The 23542-nt window shown below is 39.3% G+C and overlaps 3 protein-coding genes across 4 annotated transcripts; all 3 read left to right on the forward strand.

Annotated features, from left to right (window-relative positions):
- The first annotated feature begins 4056 nt into the window (after positions 1 to 4056).
- Positions 4057 to 4707, forward strand: LOC133289134 (uncharacterized). The gene has a single exon (XM_061487004.1). It carries the CDS (start codon positions 4057 to 4059, stop codon positions 4705 to 4707), a length of 651 nt encoding a protein of 216 aa, XP_061342988.1.
- A 4005-nt stretch (positions 4708 to 8712) lies between these two features.
- On the forward strand, positions 8713 to 10481 carry LOC133289136 (protein Asterix-like). Of its 2 annotated transcripts, none has more exons than XM_061487006.1 (3): positions 8713 to 8917; positions 9025 to 9125; positions 10273 to 10481. In XM_061487006.1, exons 1-3 carry the CDS (start codon positions 8777 to 8779, stop codon positions 10352 to 10354), a joined length of 324 nt encoding a protein of 107 aa, XP_061342990.1. In that variant the 5' UTR covers positions 8713 to 8776; the 3' UTR covers positions 10355 to 10481. The 2 variants fall into 2 exon arrangements, with proteins under 2 accessions (XP_061342990.1, XP_061342991.1); XM_061487007.1 differs by lacking the exon at positions 10273 to 10481 and adding an exon at positions 9201 to 9237.
- A 2169-nt stretch (positions 10482 to 12650) lies between these two features.
- On the forward strand, positions 12651 to 17874 carry LOC133289135 (uncharacterized). The gene is made up of 2 exons (XM_061487005.1): positions 12651 to 13022; positions 17605 to 17874. Exons 1-2 carry the CDS (start codon positions 12651 to 12653, stop codon positions 17872 to 17874), a joined length of 642 nt encoding a protein of 213 aa, XP_061342989.1.
- The last annotated feature ends 5668 nt before the right edge of the window (positions 17875 to 23542 follow it).

Genomic DNA, 23542 nt, shown 5'->3' on the forward strand with positions numbered 1-23542 from the left:
TCCAAGTTTTCTGATTGTTGACTAAGCCTAGACACCATTAATGAGTGGTTCCAAAATAAAAGCGACTTTGATTCCATACCTTCTTTTGAAAGTGTGCATTATTCGACTAAAAGATATTTTTCATGCTCCCCTACAATTCTACTTCAAAATATTTATTGATTAATATTTGGTAACTACAGCTCAGGCTGGTCACCCACACTCATGTCCTTTGTTATTGTATGCATATTTTGGTCTTCATCGCATGTGAATAAGGGGTATTGTACAAAATTAATGACTTACTCTAGTGTGGCTTGCAAAGGGTTTGGAGGTTTATGAAAGTCTAAATCATGCATGGCTGTAGAATGGTCACTAGGGTGGGATTGTGCACTATTCAAAACCCCTTTTGGAGCTGTTGTCAGTTGTGGTTTGCTTGAGTTTTCTCCTTCTGGGTTAGTTATTATGTCTTTCGCCACTTACATGGATGATTCGTTGTTGGGACTTGGGACTACGCTGCTCATGAATGGTTTGAGTAGATTCCGTATAAAAGTCTAAATTAAGTTTTGTGTGTATTAGACGGATTCTACTCCAAAATTACATTATCTTGCTGATGTTATTTGACTTAACATTAGTGGAAGTGCAAATGAGTGGACAAATACCCTTCAGTGCTCATATACATCGGCTGAATGGGTAAAGAAGACGGCTGATCAAAATCAACTTCAACATATATCTCAATAAATTTTTGCATATTCTAGCTATCAAATATATCAAATAAACAATTCACATCTTCATTGTCGTTGACATTGTTACCAAGATACTACCCATTAGTAATCTCAATTTTGGTTATCAAGCAAGAAATGCATTTGTTACTTTGGAGCTCTAATTTTTGTTGAATTCTCCTCTTGAAATCGTTGTATGTAATGACACATTTTATTTGCATTGTTTTCGTTGGACTTTCAAAAAATGCACCATTGGAACTTTCAAATTGCCGACCATTATGGTGAGCAATTTGAACATATGTTTTGGAATTTGAGCTTATCTTTGTCACAGATTTTGATTAAGGTTTGAAGATGAGATAAGATTTTTGCACAAAAATTAGAATATCTATGTGTAATAATAATGATTTAATAAGGGTAAAGGTTTAAGGATGGTGGGGTGAAAGTAAATTTGCTGGGTTGAAAGAAAGATGAAAAAACGAGTGGGAATTTGGGATAAAAAAACATTAATGATGGAAATGTGGTCGAAACCACCGTTATAAGCTTTTGGGTCAGTTACTCAAATAACTGTCCGTCAAAAGTAGTCAAACTATGATATATTGATATATAGTTTTGATAAATGATTAAAATTATTAAAGGGAAGTTATTCTATTTACTTTTTTTTATGCCTACTTTACTTATCACTTTTCAATATTATTAGATCAAAATCTCAACTAATCTTTATTATTTTTTTATCCTCTCAATATTATGATCTAATGGTATTGGAGAGTTGTAGGTAAGGTAGGCATGAAAAAAATAAATAAAATAATCTATCTCATTATTTAATAGTAAAAAACAAGGCATGATAATATTTTTGAGATAACTTATTCTATTTACTTTTTTTCGTACTTATCATTTTCCAACATCGTTAGATCATAATATTAAAAGAAAAGAGATGATAAATCTTAATTAAGATTCTGATATAAAAATGTTGTAAAAATAATAGACAAGATAAACATTAAAAAAAATTAGGTAGAATCTCTGATACACGGATAGGTCTTTTTTTAGAAATGATGTGTGTCGGGCACGTGTCCGACACGTTTGGACACGCGTCCGACACGCAGACAATTATTTGAGACACGTTGACTTTTTGGACACGCGATTTTTCCCGTGTCCAACACGGTCAAAGGGTAAAAATGTAAATTTTTTGATATTTTATAAAATTAAAATCTGTGTACTGACCGGGAAAACCTCTTCCAAGGTTTCCATGGTGTGAAGGGCCCATTTTAGGCAATCTCAACCTCATTTTCTTCACTTTCATCATCCACCATTGATCTCTCCAAACAGAAGAAGGAGACATCAAATAACACAGGCACATGCCATCGCCGTCGTCAAGCTCCAAACAGTACGAAGGAAACCGCTGTCGTCAAGCTGCAAGCAGAAGTGAAAGAAAGAAAACAAAAAATGAAGAAAGAAGAAGAAAGAAAACAAAACGGTTTATTTTTTTATTATTTCGTCTTATCCTCATGTACTGGCTAGTGGCTGCTAAAAACGAGGTTAGACACGTGAGATACACGCGCGCGTTCCTTTCTATCTGTTAGGGCAAAAGCAATGGGTTCTACGAAGGAAATCTTAGCAGCATCATCAGAAATCGCAATGGAGAATAAGGAAAGTATGAGAAGAAGTATCAAGAGATCCAAAAATGGGGAGGAATTCTCCCGTGAATCGTCTAACAGGCCAGCTTCGGGAATATCCAAGAGCGAATTCCCTCTGGTAAGTTCAAATCGTTTGCAGATGCACTAAGAACTGATGGAGTTTTGATGGAGGAAGATGATTCTTGGCACGAAGACGCTATGGAGGAACCTTGCGAACCATTTGATCCTGCGCTCGGCGAAATCAACGAGCTGGGGTTCTAAGTCAGTTACGGAGACGACGGCTCTGTCAGCTTCAGGGGTTCGAAGGAGGCCAAGCTAAGGCTAAGGAGTCCCTGGAAGAATACTATTATTGTCAAACTTTTAGGGAAGAAGGTGGGGGTTGCGTATATGAAGACCAAGCTGGAGAATTTGTGGTCGCGACTGAGATCTATTGTTGTAGCAGATTTGGGTAATGACTTTTTCTCAGACAAGTTTTCGAGCGTGGAGGATCTCAACCTGGCGCTCACAGGAGGCCCATGGGTACTAATGAGGCACTATCTTGCCATCCGCCGTTGGGAGCCGTTCTTCAACCCTCACAAAGAAAACATCCATAGAGTTGCTGCTTGGATTCGGCTTCCAGGTATCCCTTTAGAATATTGTGTCCATTCTGTGTTGAAAATGATATGAAGCTCCATTGGAAAAGTTTTAAAGGTTGATAGGACTACCTCTTTGGGTGATAGGGGCAAATTTGCCAGGATCTGTGTTGAATTAGATTTATCCAATCAGTTGAGGGGTGAATATATCCTAAAAGGGGAAGTTTTTAAGGTAGAGTATGAAGGACTGTATTTAATTTGCCTTAACTGTGGAAAATACGGTCACAATATAGACAAATGCTCAGAGCTCAAGAAGCCGGTTGTAAGTACCGACAAACAGGATCCTCTGCCAGAAGCAGCTAAACCTACTTGTAATCAAGGAGTGGGCCCTTGGATGGTGGTGCAGAAAAAAAAGTTTGTGAAACAGCAACCTAATACTAAAACTGCTGGGCAAGAAGGCAGAACTTTTGGTGAGGACATCTCCAACAAAAAGAACATTAGTCACAGGAACAAATCCCCTGTGATAATACTAGGGCCTCCTCCCCCGAATTTGCAGCCTAACAATATTCTCTCTAGTTAGGAACCAGGGGAACTAAAAGAAAATAAAATTGCAAATCCCTCACAGCCTCCTCCTAGGGCAATAGCAAAGAAAAATGGCTTGAGTTACAAGAAGTCTCCTCCTAAAGGCAGTTATAAACCCAAGTTTCAAAACAAGGGTAGTACATTTGTGTTTACATCGAAGCCCCTTCTAGCAGACACTAGCTCTAGCTCAGTAGAGCTCCCTTCATCCAGTTCTTTGAACAAGCAGCTCCCTCAAACACAGGATCATATTAACCCAGTTGATCCGACTAATGGGCCAAGAAATGAGATCCCCTCTCTGGAGATTGAAAAGGATCTGTGTTCTAAAATCTCCACAACCAGAATTAGTGGAAATTTTGTATCTTCCCCGGAGTGTGAATCTAGTGTTGTGGAAGAAGAGAATTCTGCAATAGATATTGGTAAGAGCAACAGTGATGAACAATTGAATGGGACTGATCCCCCTAACAAGGTAAATCTGCAAGGAATGGATGTTGTGAACAGTGTTTGTGTTGTGGCTACGGACCAATTGATTGAGAGTGCTCAGGAACTCAATAATCCTGATTATGAGATGTTTATCCAATGAATTGCCTTGTCTGGAATTGCAGGGGTGCAGCTAAGAAATCCTTTAAAATGACCCTGTGTAATCTCACTAAGAAGTACAAGGTTGGTTTGGCAGCAGTTTTAGAGCCCATAATCAGTGGGTTCTCAGCTGCTAGGAAAATTAAACAACTGGGATTCAAAAACTACCTGATTGAGGATGCAGTGGGATTCATGGGTGGTATTTGGATCTGTTGGAATGATGATTCTTTTAAGATTTCTCTCATTGAAAAAATTAACCAGTTCATTCATGTCCTCTGTACTTGTAGTAATGGAGCCAGCTTTCTCCTTACTGTTGTTTATGGCAGCCCTAGAGAGGAAGAGAGAAATGCTCTCTGGTCGGACCTTAGAAGAATCAGTGAGACTATCTCTGTTCTTTGGGCAGTTGTGGGGGATTTCAATGAGATTCTGAGTGCTAATGAGAAAAAAGGGGGTGCACCTATCAATGTAGCCAAATGTGCAAAGTTTATGGAGGTCCTTGATGACTGCAATATCATGGATCTTGGCTGTCATGGTGCTAAATACACGTGGAGAGGATCTAAATGGTTACACCTGGAGAGAGTTTTTAATAGACTAGATAGGATTTATGCCAATGCCTTATGGACAATTGCCTTCTCTGAGGCTACTGTTTAAGCTTTGCCAAGACTTAACTCAGATCACAACCCCCTGCTTCTCTCTTTTTGTCCCCAGGTGTCTACTTGGAGAGAGAGAGAGAGACCTTTTCGCTTTGTGGCTGCTTGGCAAGAGCATGGTGCTTTTCCATCCTTCCTCAAAGAGCATTGGAACCCCAACTTTGATGTACCTACCTCCTTATCTCATTTGGTCAATCCGCTGAGAATGTGGAATAAGCAGGTGTTTGGGGATATTTTGACTAAAAAAGAGATGCTGTTATTGAGTCTCCAAGATTTGCAAGCCAGAATTCATTCTACTCATGACGAGTCTCTCCCCCCTCTAGAATTCACTTTACAACAAGACATCACTGCTGTCTTAGAGGCAGAGGAAAGTCTTTGGTACCAAAAATCTAGAACCAAACGGATTGAAGATGGGGACAAAAATACAAGATTTTACCATACCACTACTATGATCAAGAGAGCTATGAGCAAGATTCTTGTCATTAAAAATGAAGATGGACACTGGTTAAAAGAAGAAGAGAGCATCATTAGACTCTTTCATGCATTTTATACTCATCTATTCACGGAAGATCACCTAACTAGGCCTTGGCACAATACCATAACAAAGTGGCCAACTCTATCCCAGCAAGAGGTGCGCAATCTGGATGCTCCCATTACTCCTCTAGAAATTCATCAAGCTTTCTTTAAAATGGGTGCTTTGAAGGCTCGTGGCCCGGATGGCTATCCAGCCTTATTTTTTCAGAAAAATTGGAATGTCATTGGAAAGCAAGCTGTGGCTTCTGTTATCCAACTCTGGCTGAATCTTGTGAACATACAAAACCCTACTGGTACTGATTCCTAAAGTTCAAAAACCTGAAAGGGTTGCCCAGTTTAGACCGATTTCCCTCTGTTCAGTGTTGTACAAAGGGATTAGCAAAATCATTGTTAACAGGCTGAAGCCGTACCTTCAGAAGTTGGTTTCTCCCCACCAAGTCAGCTTTGTTCCTAACCGTAATATCCAAGATAACATCATCATTGTTCAGGAGATGATCCACACCATGAACAGGATGAGAGGGAAAAAAAGCTTTATGACTGTGAAAATTGACTTAGAAAAAGCATATGACCGTATTTCTTGGGAATTCATTCAGAAAGTCCTTGCTGAAATCGGTATTCCACCTAAGTTGATCTCCTTAATCATGGCCTGCATTACTTCTTCTGACTTTGATCTCCTCTGGAACGGAGCTAAAGCTGGAGCCATTCATCCTACTAGAGGTCTGAGACAAGGTGACCCTATTTCACCTTATATTTTTGTCTTATGTATGGAGAAACTCTCACATCTTATTGCTGATGCAGTAGAAAGTAACAGTTGGATACCCTTGAAAGCTGGTAAGGGTGGCCCAAATATTTCTCATTTGCTTTTCGCAGATGATCTTATGTTATTTGCTGAAGCGTCAGGAAGTCAAATCACCAAAATCATGGAGATCCTAAACCTGTTTGGTGATGTTTCTGGATAGAAAGTCAACAAAGACAAGACCAGTATTTTCTTTTCTAGGAATATTGATGAGGGTTTATCCAGGAAAATAACAGACATCTGTGGTTTTGCCCTTACTAAAAACCTTGGGAGGTACTTAGGTTCAATGATGAAACATGGCAGAGCTAGCAAGAGTCTTTATAGCGAAGTCCTGGACAGAATTCACAGAAGACTGAATGGCTGGTCTAAACAGAACCTCTCTATAGCTGGTAGAGTAGTCCTAGCTAATCAGTCATTTCCTCTATCCCTATGTTCCACATGCAAAATAACAATATACCTCTGGGGATCTGTGATGAAATTGAAAAAATTCAAAGAAGATTCATTTGGGGTGGCACTCAAGAAAAGAGGACAACCCATCTAGTTTCATGGGAGCAATTGTGCAAACCAAAGAGCTTGGGGGGTCTTGGCATCATAAACTTAAGGAAGCAGAATGAAGCTTTCTTAATGAAAATGGCTTGGTCTATTATTCAAGATCCCCACCAGCTCTGGTCTCGGGTTCTCCTTGCTAAATATGGGAGGAAGGTGGAGCTGCATGGTAAATGCATCAGCAAGGCCTATGATTCAAGACTTTGGAAGAATCTTTCTAAAATCTGGCCTCTGCTTCTGGACAACTTGATGTGGAACATTGGTGATGGCAAAAATACCAATTTTTGGCTTGATGATTGGCTTGGAGATATTCCTAAGCTGTTAAATGTTGCAATCATGGAACCTCATCCTCTTCTTATTGCTGAAACCGTGGCTGATCGCACTGATAAAAACTCCACCAACTAGAATTTCACCTTTCTTCAACATTTCTTTGATCAGCAAGTGGTTAACAAGATAGCAGCCATTCCCCCTCCCACTGCTGCAGCTGGGTGTGATGTGCTTGCTTGGAAAGGTTTGAATCCATCGACCTCTTTGGTCAAGAAGGCTTACTCAAGCCTGATGAAATTTGATGCATTTTCTCCAAACTTTCACTGGGATATTATTTGGAAGTGAAAAAGTTCCTGAAAAATACAAATTCCTGATTTGGAAACTTGCTCATGGAAGGATCCTAACCAACCACTTAGTAGCCAAGTGGGGAAATACATCTGACAGGTGCCACCTCTGCCTTGATAAGACAGAAACCATTCTCCACGCCTTCAGAGATTGCCCCGTGCCTCTAAATTCTGGAACTGCTCTTTGTTCCCTGCTCAACCTCTTTTTTTCTTTACTGAGCAAAATTTGCGCATCTGGTTAGAAAACTGCTTATTATTTTCTGATGTGAGGCAGCCTAATTGGAGAGATTTTTTCTTTATCTCTTGTTGGTATATCTAGCTGTGGAGAAATAAAGATTGTCATGAACAAGACTTCAAGAGGCCTGATAATGTGACTGTAGAAATTCAAAGAACTTGTGTTGAATTGTCTAATGTTAAACAGGTGCTCAGTTCAACCTCCAGAACAGCTAGTAACAGGTTGCTCACTCCTTGGATTCGGCCAGTGTTGGATTGGCTCAAATTGAATGTTGATGGAGCTGTCTCTTCTAAAAGAGCAGCTTGTGGGGGTCTCTTGAGAAACAAGGACGGAGGTTGGGTAAGTGGTTTTCAAGCTTTTCTGGGTACTTGCTCTCCCCTACATGCTGAACTGTGGGCTATACTCCATGGGCTCGATCTAGCATGGCAGCTAGGTATTTCCAAAGTTGTTGTTGAGAGTGACTCTTCTCAAGCAATCAACTTGCTTTCCCCCAGTGGTAAAGATGCTCGACAACTGCCCTTGGTAGTTAGGATTCGAGCTTTAATTGACAGAAACTGGATGACTGCTTTCTCTTTCACAAATAGAGAAGCTAATAACTGCGCAGATTGGCTAGCAAAAGATGCTCTCTCCAAGCACCTTGGTGTCTACTCCCTTTTGAACCAACTGGGTGAACTTCAATATCTGTTGGAGATTGATGCCTAGATCCCTGCTGGCCAGCCACCTGTGTGGAACCCTGATTAAGAATCCCATGTGTTGTTGCTTTGTGTTTTTTCGTTATGCAGTAGTTTAATTTATGTTCTGTTGTTGTTGCTTTCTTTTGGGGCTTTGCCCCTTGTCTGTACCAAAAACAAAAAAACGAGGTATCCATAGTTTTCTTTTTCTTTTTCTTTTTTATTAAAAATGAGCTGTTATCCAATGTTACTTGAAAGATGAGTATGCCACGTATAGATGTTTTTCAAATTTTGAACAGATCATTAATTGTGGCTTAATTAATAACTCTATTTTTCACTTTATGTTTTAAGGGATAAAAATTTACTTTTCAAATTTATGTTATAAAATTTAAATATTTGATTAATTATATAATTTATTATGTATTATTATATGTATTAAATATAAATTATATTATATATATTAAAAATTTTATTTAATATCAAAACGTGTCTCAACGTGTCGAAATATAACATTTTTTAGAATTAACGTGTCCCGTATCTGTGTGCGTGCATTGTAGGGTAGCTAGAATAACTATCGCAACATATTTTTTTTAAAAACCTGGCAAAAGGGAATATAAACACATTTAAAGGAAGTGGGAGAAAATCAGAAAGGCGAAGGAGAGGGAGAGAAATCGGAGATGTCATCACAGGGGAACGATCCACGCATGCCATCAACGGCGAAGCCGTATGTGGCTCCGCCGGTTTCCCCGCAAGACATGCCGATCGATTACGCGGGTTTCATCGCCGTCGTATTCGGCGTCGCCGGCGTCATGTTCAGGGTTTGAATTTGTAGCTCCTCTACGTTCTTCGTTCATTGTTTTGATGGATCTTACAATCTTCGTTGCATTAATCTATTTTTTTTTTTTTAATTTTTGTGTGAAATCAGTACAAGCTGAGCTCGTGGCTGGCTCTCATATTCTGTGCGCAATCCGTTGCGAACATGAGGAATGTGGAAAATGATCTCAAACAAGTTATGATGGCTATGATGTAAGTTTCTTCATTCTTATATTTCTCCAGCATTACACTTGCGTTTGCATTCTGCTCTATGAATTTTCTTTGCAGATCCACGCATCTAATTATGTGAGTCGTTATTTTAAAATGGAACCACACAAAAAAAGGTTGAAAATGGTTCTTACATTTGGGAGCTAGTGTATTTTCCAGCAATGTCATGTAAGTTTATGAATTACAAACTTAGCACTTGAAAGAATACGAATTTTTCTATAAAATGGACCGAATCAGTAGGCTGGATCAGGAAAAATAAAAAAAGTCAGATTTGGAGGCTTACTTCAATAGCTTGATCAATTATAAGTTGAAATCAGGAATGAGGAACTTTCCCTTATCCTTATTAAATTTTTTAAGTTGAAAGTTTTTTATCCTATTCACATGCTTCATATGTTCCAGAAATGCCAGGTATAATATCAAAATAAATTTTTACCCTGTCCACGTTCCAGTCTGAATTATCCTTGAGGACAAGAACCTGTGAAATATAGATCAAAGAATCTGAGGCTCAAGTCAATAAAATCTTGAGTCATGTTATCGGAGGGTCCTGAGTCTACGGTCCAGGATGTTGTTCTTTCCTAATTAGCATTCAAAGCATGTAAAATCTTGCCTTTCTGGGCTACAGACACTGTACAAAGATTAGGTCCATCATTTTTCATTGTCTGATGAAGTATTTCCATCTGCTCCTTGCTGAAGGGTTGTGCTTCAGGCATAGCATTTATCTTGTCTGTCTCTAGTATATTTCAAGAGGCTGTATTGCCATGATTGTCTCTTCCACTAGACGATTTTGCTTTGGCTGGTTTGCCATGAATGAACCATCATGTATCTTTTGTGTGGCCTATCTTCCAACAGTGTTCCCACAAGGTTGATTTTTCTTTTGTTGGGAGTGTGGCTGATTGAGCTGATGTTCATTAGCTACCATGGCTGAGCTCTCTGAGTAAAGTGCAGAGCTTCCTAATCTGATTTTCCTCCTACTTTCTCCCTTCTTACCTTAAAATATACTTCTTGAACCTTTGGTAGTGGCTTTGTTCCAAGAATGCCCCATGTACTTCATCAAGGTTCTTATTAAGTCCAAGCAAGAACTTGTAGATCTTGTCTTTCCTAACAATATTTTTGTATTGCTTGCTGTCTTTAGGGAACTTCTACTCGATTTCTTTGTAAATGTCAAGCTGCTGCCAATATCGAGTAACGTTGCAGGTCATGAAGCATGCTCTTGATTTCACAGAAAGGGGAGGTGTCATCCATATTTGAATAAGTCTCCTTTACTGTGTCCCTGATCTGTTTAGCAGTGTTGTAATACATGAAGTTTTCTTCAATCTTGTTGGTCATTGTGTTCAACAGTCATGACATCACCAGGTTGTTCTCGAGTCTCCATCTGTGGTGGTTGAAATAATCTTTCTCGGGTTGTTTGGCATCACCGTTGATGTACTATTCCTTTTCCTTGGAGAAATATTGAAACTGATCTGGGCCATTGAATGAAGTTTTGGCCAATGATAGCAAGGAATGGACCTTCAATCGGGTTGGTTATGGCAGTTCTACCAATCTATGATTGGGATATCATCTCCAAGGTGCTGCTCTCCTGGTCGTTTGCCTTTGATGAATAGGGCTACGATGATTGTTGCTGAAGCAATGATGGAGATGGTCAAATTGCATGCTTTGATACCATGGAGAAAATATTGTATTGTTCCTCATTCTCTTGATCACAAGATGGCACTATAAATTGGGCAAAGGGAAAACCCCGATGCAACGGTCGGGGTGAGGGTCGACTGTATGCAGCCTTACGACCTTACCCTTGTACTTTTTGCAAAGAGGCTATTTCCTAGACTCAAATCCGCGACCTTTCGGTCACAAAGGAACAATGGCGGACTAGTAGTATAAATAGAGAATTAGGAAAAACTGTATACTAATCTCGGACTAAAATATAGGGGAGGCAATAGGAGCTAATAAACACACCTAGCTGTACATAAAAAAAAATAAGAATAAAATAAAATAAAATTCTGTCTGCCACTGTCCCTGAAAATCAGAAGCTGATCACCAACAATCCCCAATTTGATCTAGATTATATTCATAATCCATCCCACTTTTAAGCATAAAATAAAAAAAATCATGGCCATTTGGTTGCCGCAAACTCAAAAGACTTAATAAAAATTTTAAGGCAGCCTCAGAAATTAACTCTTTAGATGAAGCTGAAGATGAGGCTTAATCAGTATATCCCCTCAAGACGAAGATGATTGCATCGGTTTAAAGCTTCAAGAAATGGGACCAAAAGTGTCAAGTCAAAAGTGTTGACAAGCAAGACTAAGGTATTAATAAAATGCAAAAAGCAAAAAGGTGGATTCCCTAACAAAGATAAAACTTACTGAATATTAAGGAATAATATAATATAAAGTAATATAAATACCTTCACCTAACAACTTAAGCTTTAGAGTTGAAATGGTTCTTTATATGGTAACAGAGCCTGTGATCAAGTGGTCATGAGTTTGATTCTTACCGCCCCTTTTAATAAAAAATTTCAGCACAAGCGCTTCAATCCTAAAATGGTTCTTGGTGTAATGGGCATGTGATTTATCCTTGTTTCAATCCCTAAAAGAGCTGTTGATGCGGTGGGCTTGCGTAAATTGTCCACTCTTCAATCCTATAAGCCTCTTGGCGTCAGGAGGTGTGTTAAGGATAATATAATACAAAATAATATAAATGCTTCACCTTACAATTTAAACTTTTGGGTTGAAATGATTTTTTACGTTGAAAAAAGGAAATCTTTCAAGATAATCACTTGGACTCCAAATCATTGGAATTCTGAAGATAAGCATTTCGGATTTCAGATCCTTCAAATCCGATTATTAGCTCTTTCTAGGGAGCAGTTCAGTACTCAAAAAAGGCATTAATTTTCCTTGCGACCAATTCTCTGCCTGACTTCTTGTGTTCAATCCTTTGTGCTCTTGAGGCCTTTGTAATATACAGTAACTTCTGTTTCAAGACCATTTTTTATATCAAGATTACTTTTTGTAAGTATGTTTGTATACTCAAGTCTATTTTCTTGTCAATAATCTACAGTCCTGCTTATATTTCTGTTAAACAAAATTCTGATATGAAATATAAGATGTTTGAACAGAAAATTTGAAATATATTGAAATTTACAAAACTCTGCCCATGTGTGCTTGCATGCATGGCCTGTCCCAAGCCAGGATAAAGGAGGAGGGTTGGCGTCAGGTGTTGCGAACCGGCCGTAAAAAACAGCTATATTTTTATGTGATGAACCTATATGATTTTTCGTTGGGGCGTACCCTTCATAGCGACGCGTTGCACCGGGCCCCGGGTGTAGCGAAAAATGGGCTAGGGTCCTTGCCACAAGGCAAGGCGCTGCATCGGACCCGAGGTGTAGTGAAAAGTGGGCTAGGGTCCTTGCCCCAAGGCAAGGCGCCAGGTCTTCACCCGGATTTGGTGAGAAGTATGCCAGGGTCCCAACACGCAGATGGGCGAGCGTGGCGGGCAAGCACAGCCCAGGGGTTAAGGATGAGATTGGGAAGCTGGAACATAGGAACCTTAACGGGTAAATTGAGGGAGTTGGCAGATGTTTTTGCTAGAAGGAAAGTGAATATTGTTTGTTTGCAAGAAACTAAGTGGGCTGGAGAAAAGGCCAAGGAAGTGGATGGAACTGGTTTCAAGTTATGGTACACAGGTACGAATAAGAGTCGAAATGGTGTTGGAATTATGATCGACAAAAGTTTCAGAGATAAAGTTGTGGACGTCAAAAGGAAAGACGACAGGATTATTCTGGTTAAGCTTGTTGTGGGTGACTTAATCCTGAATATCCTCAGTGTGTATGCACCCCAAATTGGATTGCAACCAACTGATAAAAGCCAATTTTGGGAAGACTTGGAGGAGGTTTTGAGGGGAATACCTCGAGAGGAGAAGATTTTCGTAGGAGGAGATCTAAATGGTCATGTTGGTAAAAGCAATGGAGGTTTTGATAGAATCCATGGAGGTTTTGGCTATGGGACGAGAAACGAGACTGGAGAAGATATCTGGAATGTTGCACTAGCCTACGATTTGATGTTAGTGAACACCTTTTTTCAAAAAAGGGAGTCACACCTGATCACTTATCATAGTGGCCATAATCGTAGTCAGATTGATTTCTTTCTGGCTAGAAGAGAAGATAGAACTTCTTGTGTCGAATGTAAGGTCTACCCTGGAGAGTGTGTTGCTACGCAACATAAGCTGGTAGTCTTGGATGTTCGGTTCAACAAAGTACGTACAATGAAGAAGAGGGCTCAGAATCCAAGGATAAGGTGGTGGAAGCTTAAGGAGGGAAAAACGAGAGAGTTCAATGATAGAATGTTGCACGAAGGACCTTGGGAGTTTGATGGAGGAGTAAATGCAATATGGAATGAGATGGCTAAGTGTATTCAAAATTTGGGAAGGAGGGTGTTGGGAGAAAGCAAAGGAAATGGATTTCATACAAAGGAAACATGGTGGTGGAATGGAGAGGTGCAAGAGGCAATTAAACATAAGAAGGAGTGCTTTAGATCTTTGCATAAAAGTCCCAATGAAGAGAACCTGCAAAAGTTTAGATTGGCGAGAAAAAATGCAAAGAAAGCAGTGCGAGAAGCGAGAGGCAAGGTTTTCGACGAGTTGTATAAAAGTCTTGGGAGCAAGGATGGTGAAAGAGGTATTTATAAACTTGCAAGGATAAGGGATAAGAAAAGTAAAGACCTCACTCAAGTTAGATGCATCAAGGATGAAAATCAAAAACTTCTGGTGAGAGATGAAGATGTAAATGAAAGATGGTTGAAATACTTCAACAAGCTGTTTAATGGGGATGGAAATACAAGCGAGGTGGACTTAGAGGACGCGTATGATGATATGAATAGAAGATTTGTACGCAGAATTAATACACATGAAGTTAAGGAGGCTTTAAAGAAGATGAAGACTAATAAAGCCTTGGGGCCTGATGGTGTCCCTATTGAAGTGTGGAGAGGCCTGGGGGATGTGGCAATAAAATGGTTGACCAATCTTTTTAATAAGATTCTCCAGACGAATAAGATGCCTGATGTATGGAGGAAAAGTATGATTGTGCCTATCTACAAAAACAAGGGAGATATACAGAATTGTTCAAACTATAGAGGCATTAAGCTAATGAGTCATACTATGAAGCTGTGGGAGAGGGTTATTGAACATCGCTTGAGGAGAGATACCAAGGTTTCTGTAAATCAATTTGGATTTATGCCAGGAAGATGTACCATGGAAGCCATTTTCTTGATGCGACAACTAATGGAAAGATACCGAGAAAAGAAGAAGGACTTGCATATGGTGTTCATAGACCTTGAGAAAGCATACGATAGGGTTCCAAGGAAAGTTTTATGGTGGGTCCTGGAGAAGAAAAAGGTTCCATTAAAGTATGTAAAGGCAATCAAGGATATGTATGATGGGGCTACTACATGTGTAAAAGCTTGTAACGGATCATCAAGTTATTTTCCTATCACGGTAGGTGTACACCAAGGGTCGGCTCTAAGTCCTTACCTATTTGCCTTAGTTATGGATGAACTAACAAAAGATATTCAAGAGGAAGTGCCATGGTGTATGCTTTTTGCAGACGATATTGTGCTTATTGATGAGAGCAAGGAGGGTGTTAATAGAAAACTTGAATTGTGGAGAAGCACATTGGAATCCAGAGGATTCACATTAAGTCGAAGCAAGACTGAGTATCTGAAGTGAGTTTTCTCTGGTACAAGATGAGGACCAAGAACCTGTGCATCTAAATGGTCAAGAGGTACCCAAAAAAAATGCTTTTAAATACTTGGGCTCCATTTTACAAAATGGTGGAGAGATTGATGAGGATGTAAATCACAGAATCAGAGCAGGGTGGATGAAATGGCGTAGTGCATCTGCATTTTTGTGTGACCGCAAAATTCCCCTGAAGTTAAAAGGAAAATTCTATAAAACGGCAGTACGACCGGCAATGCTATATGGAGCGGAATGCTGGCTAGCACATAGGCAACATGAGCATAAGATGGGAGTAGCAGAGATGAGGATGTTAAGGTGGATGTGTGGGTACACAAGGATGGATAAGATAAGAAATGAAGATATTCGACGAAAGGTCGGAGTAGTACCGGTAGCCGAGAAGATGAGAGAACATAGATTGAGGTGGTTTGGGCACGTGATGAGAAGACCCATGGATGCTCCTGTAAGAACAGAAGTTTGTTACCAAGAGCTAAACACAAAAAGAGGCAGAGGTAGGCCGAAGCTTACTTGGGGGAAAGTAGTAAAACAAGATTTAATGGAGTGGGATATAGATTGGCGGACAGTATGTCTTAGAAAGGAATGGAGAAAAGCTATAAGTATGGTGGAGGGATAGACTCGCTGTTATTCCTATGTTCCAGATGGTCCTTTTTTAGTCCTTTTCCCCTTCATTTCCCCCACTTCTTCTTGTCCCTTTCTTTTTTACTTTTATTTATTTATATATACATATATTTTTATTTCATTTTATTTTATTTTATTATTTTATTTGTGTATTTTTATTTATTTATTTATTTTTATTTTTTATTTTTTATACTTTTTTTCAACCGTTTTGTATCTTTCATGTGGGTTCATCTACCACCGACCCCAATTAATTTGGGATAAAGGTGTTGTTGATGTTGATGTTGATGTTGATATTGAAATTTACAAAATATGCAATAATACAAGCATGCAAAAAAGTGAGCATACAAATATTGAGCTCAATCTTACAAATATTGAATTTAGATCTTACTTTAGGTGTAAGGTAGGGATAAGGATTACAAATGAGGAAATAGGGAACGTGAGAGTGAGTGATTGCTAGAGAGCTTGAATGCAAGATGCCTTATGGTGAACTAAGGGTCTCCTTAAATAGAGATGCTAAGCTTCAAATGTCAGTTCCTTTCAATTATACTGCGGACTTCCAACTTTTTTTTAATTCCGATCAATGTTCTGAGTAGTTCCCTTTTACTGCAGAGTTTTTGTATTTTGATGGAGAATATACTTCATTACATGCATCAATTAGGTAAATGTCTGAGTTTGGTTCTGTCATCATTTAGGATGGCTAGTCATAGTCATTTATAAATGCATCAAAATCTTCGTCATTATTTTCAACTTCGTACAAATTTAGGTATTCTTATCAAAAGGCATGTAACGGTTTACTTTATTATATATGTTGTTTAAAGGTAACCAATGTTATATGTGGTGCTAACAGCCGAGTCCCTAAATTTCTTTTTCTTCATAAAAGCCCTGAACTTTCTGAAGTGTGACTCAATTTTATTTTATTTTTCTTGATACCTTGTTTCTTCTGTATGTTGTATTGCATACTGTTACAACTCCTAACAGTAAGGCATCCAGTCAGTATGAGGTTAGTTATGGGGATAATAACATGTGGTTAGCTATGGATGTGTTTTGTTAGGTGAGGCTAAAGTTGTTATATAAAGGGTAGGGAATAGTTGCAAAGGGGCATGTGGGATATCTTGAGACTTAGGCATTGGGAGAGTCCAGGGGCTCTATAATTCTCTTGGTTTTATCTTTTCTTTTCTGCACTTTTGCTATTTCTCTTTGTAATCTACCATTGTTGCAAGCTTGGCTATATACCTTTCATTTTTCAATCAATATCATACTAGTAGTTTCCTTTTTTTACTACTTCTTTCCATTTTTGTTATTCAGATCTAATCAATTGGTATCAGAGCTATCTGATCCGGGTAGCTTTGAACCATGGCCACGCTAAAAAATAAGCTATGGAGAAGAGAAGTTCCCAAGTTCTATAAAGATGGTGATGCTTGGGGATGGGTCATCTATAAGGAAAAATATTTCCAGGCAGAAAGAATTCTTGAAGAAGAGAAGTTGACAGAGGCAGTGAAGGGGCTTAGGGGTCATGCTTTTAATTGGTACAAATGCTGGAGTTGGCTCAATCCAAATGCAAATTAGTGGATATTTTTTAGGGCGTTTCTACAGTGATACCTATCGAAGATATGTTTGGAAGATGAGGAAGTGGAATTGGAGCCACCAAAGCTAGAATCGAAACACGGAGAAACGACAGGAAGTCAAAACACGATCTGGGATGATGGAGGGTCGATTAGAGCACTCAATGTACCAACATGTGAATGTAGGAAGAGGTTGAAAATTCCGGCATTTTCTGGCGACAACGACACATACAGATGGCTAAATCGGGTATAACTTTATTTTTTGCGAGATACAGAAGCCAGAACCAGAGTGGCTAACAACCGTGCTGAAGGCCTTGAAGGGGAGAGCTTTTTTGGTGGTCCTAGAGCACCATGCTCCCTTCTAAAAAGAGAAAAGGGAAGGGATTAGGAGGGAATTATGAAAAACTGGAGGGACTCAAATGGAACCACTTTTTTCCATTTTGAGAAAGGACCAACCAATTGTTGGTGGTCCTAGAGCACTAAAAAATTTCTCCTTGGAGGGATGTGTGTTGAACTAGTTCCAATGGTGGATGGGTTGGATGAAGAATGCTACATGGACGCAGTTCCGAGCAGATGTGCTACAACGCTGCTTGTCATCTATGGAGAAGACCATGGTGAGGGCTGCACCGGAGCCAACGCCTCCATTGTCGTTGGCAAAGATGGAGTCAAAAGGCGAGAAGGACCTGAGGGTGGGACACATCATTTGTTATGTTCGAGTTGGACCTCAATATGATATGAGTGATAGCAAAGCCATTGTAGGGGAAGGTACCCATGTCCACAAAATGGAGGCGAGGCATGTCATGGAAGTCAGCTAGCACAAGGAAGGCACACAAAAGAGATGGTGGAGAGAGTTGGGTCAAAAGTAAGGTCGGATCAGTATATAGCCCGAGTCCAAATTAATGCCAAGTTAATCTCGGCCCATTTTAAAGAGAATGATAACTCTGCTACATATGGAGATTGGGCTTGTAAGCCCATGCATCTATCTAAATCAAGTGGCCCAAAAAGAACTTGCATTGAAGAAAGGGTTAAAGGGCGACACAAAACATCTCCAAGGAGGATGACCTTGTTCATCACCTACATGAGTTTGTCGCTGGGGCTTCAATGACAAAGGAAGCAAGAGAGGACGGGAGTTTGGAAAAATGGTGGGCTATAGTTGCATCTGGATTCATGCTGTTCGACTTTCATCCGATTCACAGATAAACACCACACTGCACTCTCTTGCAAAAGGTAATTCAATCAAAGGACATCAAGATGAAACTGTTCCCCAATTTTCTGCCTTCACGGAGAAACACAAACCTCTTGAGGCTGATTCAAATTGTAACACATCCAAATTTTTAACAATTTATAAAACATTCTTATAATAAATAAATTGTCAAAATTCACATTTTTATAATAATAACTCTATTACATTCAAATAAAATCAAAGACTACATTTTGATACATAATATTTTTGACTAACTAGAAATATCAGAGTCGTTATCCTCACTTCCCACTGCTAGCTCGATCCTTTGAAACTTGTTTCACTGAAACTTTGCTCCCCCGCAAGATCATTGCAGTCAAACAAACACAAAAGTCAGCAAAGCTGGTAATCCTAATCAAAATACAATTAATGTAATTAATAATCAAATTAATTCAAATATCAATATATATAATCAAATAGTGATCAAATCAATATTAAATCCGAGGAGGTAGATGATCAGGATTATCACTGTGTAATTAAAAATATTAAAAAACAGACTTACTTGTCAGTGGCAGAATGATGAAACAGACAGAATGAAAGGATGAATATATGCAGTATAAGAGGAATTAAATCCGAGCCCACAGAACGTGTCTCCTTAAGACAATTTGCCCCCTCACTGATGCCTAAGGTTGATGGACACTTGTCTCCCAGGATAGAACGGATTTCGTCTGAAGAATGGTGGCACTACCAATCAACAGCCCAAACGAACACAACAAAATGCCAGAGGAAGTCACACCGGAGGATGAACAACAGTATGCAAAACCGGAAGAAGAAAAATTCCGGCAGAGTTTAAGTGCAGGAAAAACTGGATAGATTTCTGAAGGTGTCAGTGTCTATTTATAGACACTGACCGGTCACGATGAACAGTCGCCGGCGGCGAACCGCCGTGTCTGATGGCGGCGAACGGGTGCGACCGGTGACTGTTCCGACGAACAGATACGACCGGTGACCGGTTCAGCGAGCAGACACAACCGGTGACTGGTTCACGAAGGGAAAGAACCGGTTCGGTTCAATACTGCTCAAAAAACCGGCGGGTAGAAACGTTTTTGGTTGGAGGGAAGCAACGGTAAATTTTTTTTGGACAAAATATTAAAAAAAATAATTTAATAAAAAATTATTTTTTTTATTACACACTATGAACCGAACCGAACCGATCCGAGCCGGCCGGACGGACGGCGGCGGCGGCGCGCGCGTGTGTGGTGAACCAATGCTCACCTAGCTCTCCCCCCTACATAAAACATGTAGTGACCCAAGGGCCAATCTAAGAGAGGGAAGTGGGAGCTTATATACTCTCCCATTTCCTACTAATTGTCCAATGTGGGACTTGTTGAAACCCACACACCTCTTCATCTTCCCTTTTTCTCTTTTCTTTATTAACCCACTTCTTATTCATAACCAATGGATCATTGTACATTAATTCATTCATTAATTCCAACAATCCCCCACATGGATAAGAAGTCAAATCATCGTGACAAAATGCATAAGAGTATAAATGCAAAGTGTAAATTCCTCAACGAGAAACAACTGCATCGAGATAGGTGGAGTTACCTTTGAACCTTCTCTAGTGAAAACCTATCGGATATACTCGGTCAATCGGTGGTCTAGGTCGACTTGAACCGTCAACCTTTAGTGTATACCTAGACAATAGGAGTCACACAATTGCTTCTCTAGCATTGTTGGTCCTTTGTTGCGCCCATTTTGGCCGTGGGACACCTGCCTGGTTCTGCGAGTGTTTTAGAGAATCGGCCTTTAAAAATTCTCATAGAAGCGGCCCTCACTTCACACTCACATAGGTGATTTCTTGTGATGTAAATCACTATACATCATCTGAACACAACAGATTAAGAAATCACTAAAAGCCTTAATGCTTACCCTCATAAATACACTGTCTTGTCTTAGGAATGAGTATGAGTTTAAAAACTCCACAGTGTTTGAACAGTTGACCATTACTTAGTTGTCTCTTTGAACCTAGTTCATGGGATCTCCACTCTTCTAGGTAGAGTTACCGCAATGCTCAACAATTGATAGGCCTTAAACCCATTCCTTTCGACAAATTTTCAACCAACTCTCTAGGAATCCCTTTGGTTAACGGATCCGCTATGTTTTCCTTAGACTTAACATAGTCAATTGAAATGATTCCATTCGAGAGTAGTTGTCTTACGGTATCATGTCTACGACGTATGTGTCTAGACTTACCGTTATACATGACGTTCTTGGCCCTTCCAATAGCTGCTTGGCTATCACAATGTATGCATACAGATGGTACCGGTCTTGGCCAATTAGGAACATCCTCAATAAAATTACGAAGCCATTCGGCTTCTTCACCGGCCTTATCTAAAGCAATAAATTCTGCTTCCATGGTTGACCTTGCAATGCAGGTTTGCTTGGACGATTTCCAAGACACAGCACCTCCACCAAGGGCGAACACATATCCACTTGTGGATCTAGTGTCGTTAGAGCCGGTGATCCAATTTGCATCACAATACCCTTCTATAACCGCGGGGTATTTCTCGTAATGCAAAGCATAATTCTGAGTATACTTCAAGTATCCCAAAACTCTTACCATAGCTTTCCAATGATTCTCATTTGGATTACTGGTAAAGCGACTTAACAGACTTACTGCATAAGCAATATCAGGTCTGGTGCAGTTCATAACATACATAAGGCTTCCCAACACTTGAGCATATAGCTTTTGTGCTGTAGCTTTACCAGTGTTCTTTAATAAACTCAAATTAGAATCTACAGGATTCCTCACAGGAGTTATATTCAAACTCTTGAATTTATCAAGAACCTTAACTATATAGTGAGCCTGTGATAATGCCAACCCTGCAGATGTTCTATGGATTTTAATTCCTAGGATAACGTCCGCTATCCCCATATCTTTCATCTCAAACTTACTTTTAAGTAATTGTTTAGTAGCATTAATCATTTGATTATTACTACCCATGATCAACATGTCGTCTACATAAAGACAGACAATGGCAAAACCTTTTTCAGTATTCCGAACATAGACACATTTGTCACATTCATTAATTCGAAAACCATTTGATAACATAACTTTGTCAAATTTTTCATGCCATTGTTTTGGAGCTTGCTTTAACCCGTAAAGGGATTTTATTAAGCGACAAACTTTCCGTTCTTGTCCTGGAACAACAAAACCTTCAGGTTGTTCTAAATATATCTCTTCGTCCAGGTCGCCGTTTAAAAAGGCAGTTTTCACATCCATTTGATGTATTTCTAATCCATTCAATGCAGCTACCGCGATCAACATCCTGATGGATGTGATCCTTGTAACGGGTGAATAAGTATCGAAGTAATCGAAACCTTCACGTTGCCTGTAGCCTTTTACCACAAGCCTTGCTTTATATTTATCAATAGTGCCATTCTCTTTCATTTTTCTTTTGAACACCCACTTACTTCCTAACGGCTTATTGCCAGGAGGAAGATTTACCAGTTCCCAAGTGTGGTTGGACAAGATAGACTCTATCTCACTATTGATAGCCTCTTCCCAGAATGGTCCTTCCGGGGACGTTATAGCTTCCTTATACGTCCGAGGTTCATTTTCCAATAAGTATGTCATAAAATCAGGTCCAAAGGATGTGGCGGTCTTTTGCCTCTTGCTACGTCTAGGTTCATCTTCTATGTTCTCTACGGTATCAGTATCAGTTGTAGCATCTCGAGGTATCTCAACCTGATCATCATCATTACCACTTGATTCATGTTTTTTCTTATACGGAAATATGTCTTCAAAGAAAGTAACTTCCCTTGATTCAATCACTGTATTAATATGTATATCTGAGACATCAGATTTATACACTAGAAAGCGATAAGCACTACTATTAAGTGCATAACCGATGAATACACAATCCACGGTTTTAGGTCCGATTCTTAACCTTTTAGGTTTAGGAACCGCAACCTTAGCCAAACACCCCCACACTCTAAAGTATTTCAGGGATGGCTTCTTTCCTTTCCATATATCATATGGTATGCTTTTTATCTTTTTGTGGGGCATTCTATTAATAATATAGTTAGCCGTCAACATGGCTTCCCCCCACAAATTCTGTGGTGAACCGGACGTAATTAACATAGCATTCATCATCTCTTTCAGTGTCCGATTTTTCCTTTCTGCAATCCCATTTGATTGCGGTGAATAAGGAGCTGTTGTCTGGTGTATAATACCAGACTCTATACAGAATTCCTCGAAAGGGCCATCATATTCTCCCCCACGATCGCTCCTTACCATTTTAATTTTCTTGTTGAGTTGATTCTCAACTTCACTTTTATATTGCTTAAAAGCAACAATAGCTTCATCTTTACTATTGAGTAAGTACACATAACAATATCTACTGCAATCATCAATAAATGTAATAAAATATTTCTTATTACCCTTAGATGGTGTAGATTTCATGTCACATATATCAGTATGTATTAAATCTAACAACTCGGTTGATCTTTCAACTGATTTAAAAGGTAATTTCGAAAATTTTGATTCAACACATACTTGGCACTTATTATTTAAACATTCAAATTTAGGTAATAAATCTAAATGTATTAAATTCTTAATGGACTTTAGATTAACATGTCCTAATCTACTATGCCATAAATTAGAAGACTCAAGCAAGTAGACAGAAGTAGTAGTATTATTAATAATGTTGGAGTTGTTTACAGTCATCACATTCAGTTTGAAAAGGCCCCCACTAAGGTAGCCCTTTCCTACATACACATCATTCTTAGTAAGTACAAACTTATCAGAAACAAATACAAGTTTAAAGCCATTCTTGCTTAACAGAGATCCAGAGACTAAGTTCTTGCGAATATCAGGCACATGGAGCACATCATTCAGTGTCACTATCTTGCCAGATGTCATTTTCAAAGCCACTTTGCCCACTCCTTCAATTTTTGAAGTAGATGAATTACCCATATAAAGTTTCTCATCATTATCAGTAGGAGTATAGGAGGAGAACATCCCCTTGTTTGAACAGACATGTCTGGTGGCACCAGTGTCCACCCACCATTCGTTGGAGTCTCCCATCAGATTGCACTCCATCACCATTGCTGCCAGATTCAGTTCTTCAACCTGATCAGCAATATCAACCATATTGGCTTGAGTGCTCTTCTTCTTCTTATTGAACTTTTGTGGCTTCCTCTGATCTTTCCTTTGTTCCTTCTTACAATCCTTTGCACGGTGGCCAGGATTCCCGCAATTGAAACAGTTACCTTTGAACTTTTTGCCCTTTCCTTGC

The sequence above is a fragment of the Gastrolobium bilobum genome, unplaced genomic scaffold (assembly GCF_033153095.1).
Source record: "Gastrolobium bilobum isolate Gb01-03AN ecotype WA unplaced genomic scaffold, APGP_CSIRO_Gbil_v1 utg20029, whole genome shotgun sequence".
NCBI classification, from domain to species: Eukaryota; Viridiplantae; Streptophyta; class Magnoliopsida; order Fabales; family Fabaceae; genus Gastrolobium; species Gastrolobium bilobum.

What these genes read in the sequence shown, in the direction of transcription:
- LOC133289136 (XM_061487006.1), top strand. Translation starts at nt 8,777, where the DNA reads ATGTCATCACAGGGGAACGATCCACGCATGCCATCAACGGCGAAGCCG. An exon ending in TCGCCGGCGTCATGTTCAGG is followed by an intron (nt 8,918 to 9,024) that starts GTTTGAATTTGT and finishes GTGTGAAATCAG; the next exon opens with TACAAGCTGAGCTCGTGGCT. An exon ending in CAAGTTATGATGGCTATGAT is followed by an intron (nt 9,126 to 10,272) that starts GTAAGTTTCTTC and finishes TGCTGTCTTTAG; the next exon opens with GGAACTTCTACTCGATTTCT.
- LOC133289135 (XM_061487005.1), top strand. Translation starts at nt 12,651, where the DNA reads ATGAGATTGGGAAGCTGGAACATAGGAACCTTAACGGGTAAATTGAGG. An exon ending in TTTGGGAAGACTTGGAGGAG is followed by an intron (nt 13,023 to 17,604) that starts GTTTTGAGGGGA and finishes GGTTGGATGAAG; the next exon opens with AATGCTACATGGACGCAGTT.
- LOC133289134 (XM_061487004.1), top strand. Translation starts at nt 4,057, where the DNA reads ATGAATTGCCTTGTCTGGAATTGCAGGGGTGCAGCTAAGAAATCCTTT.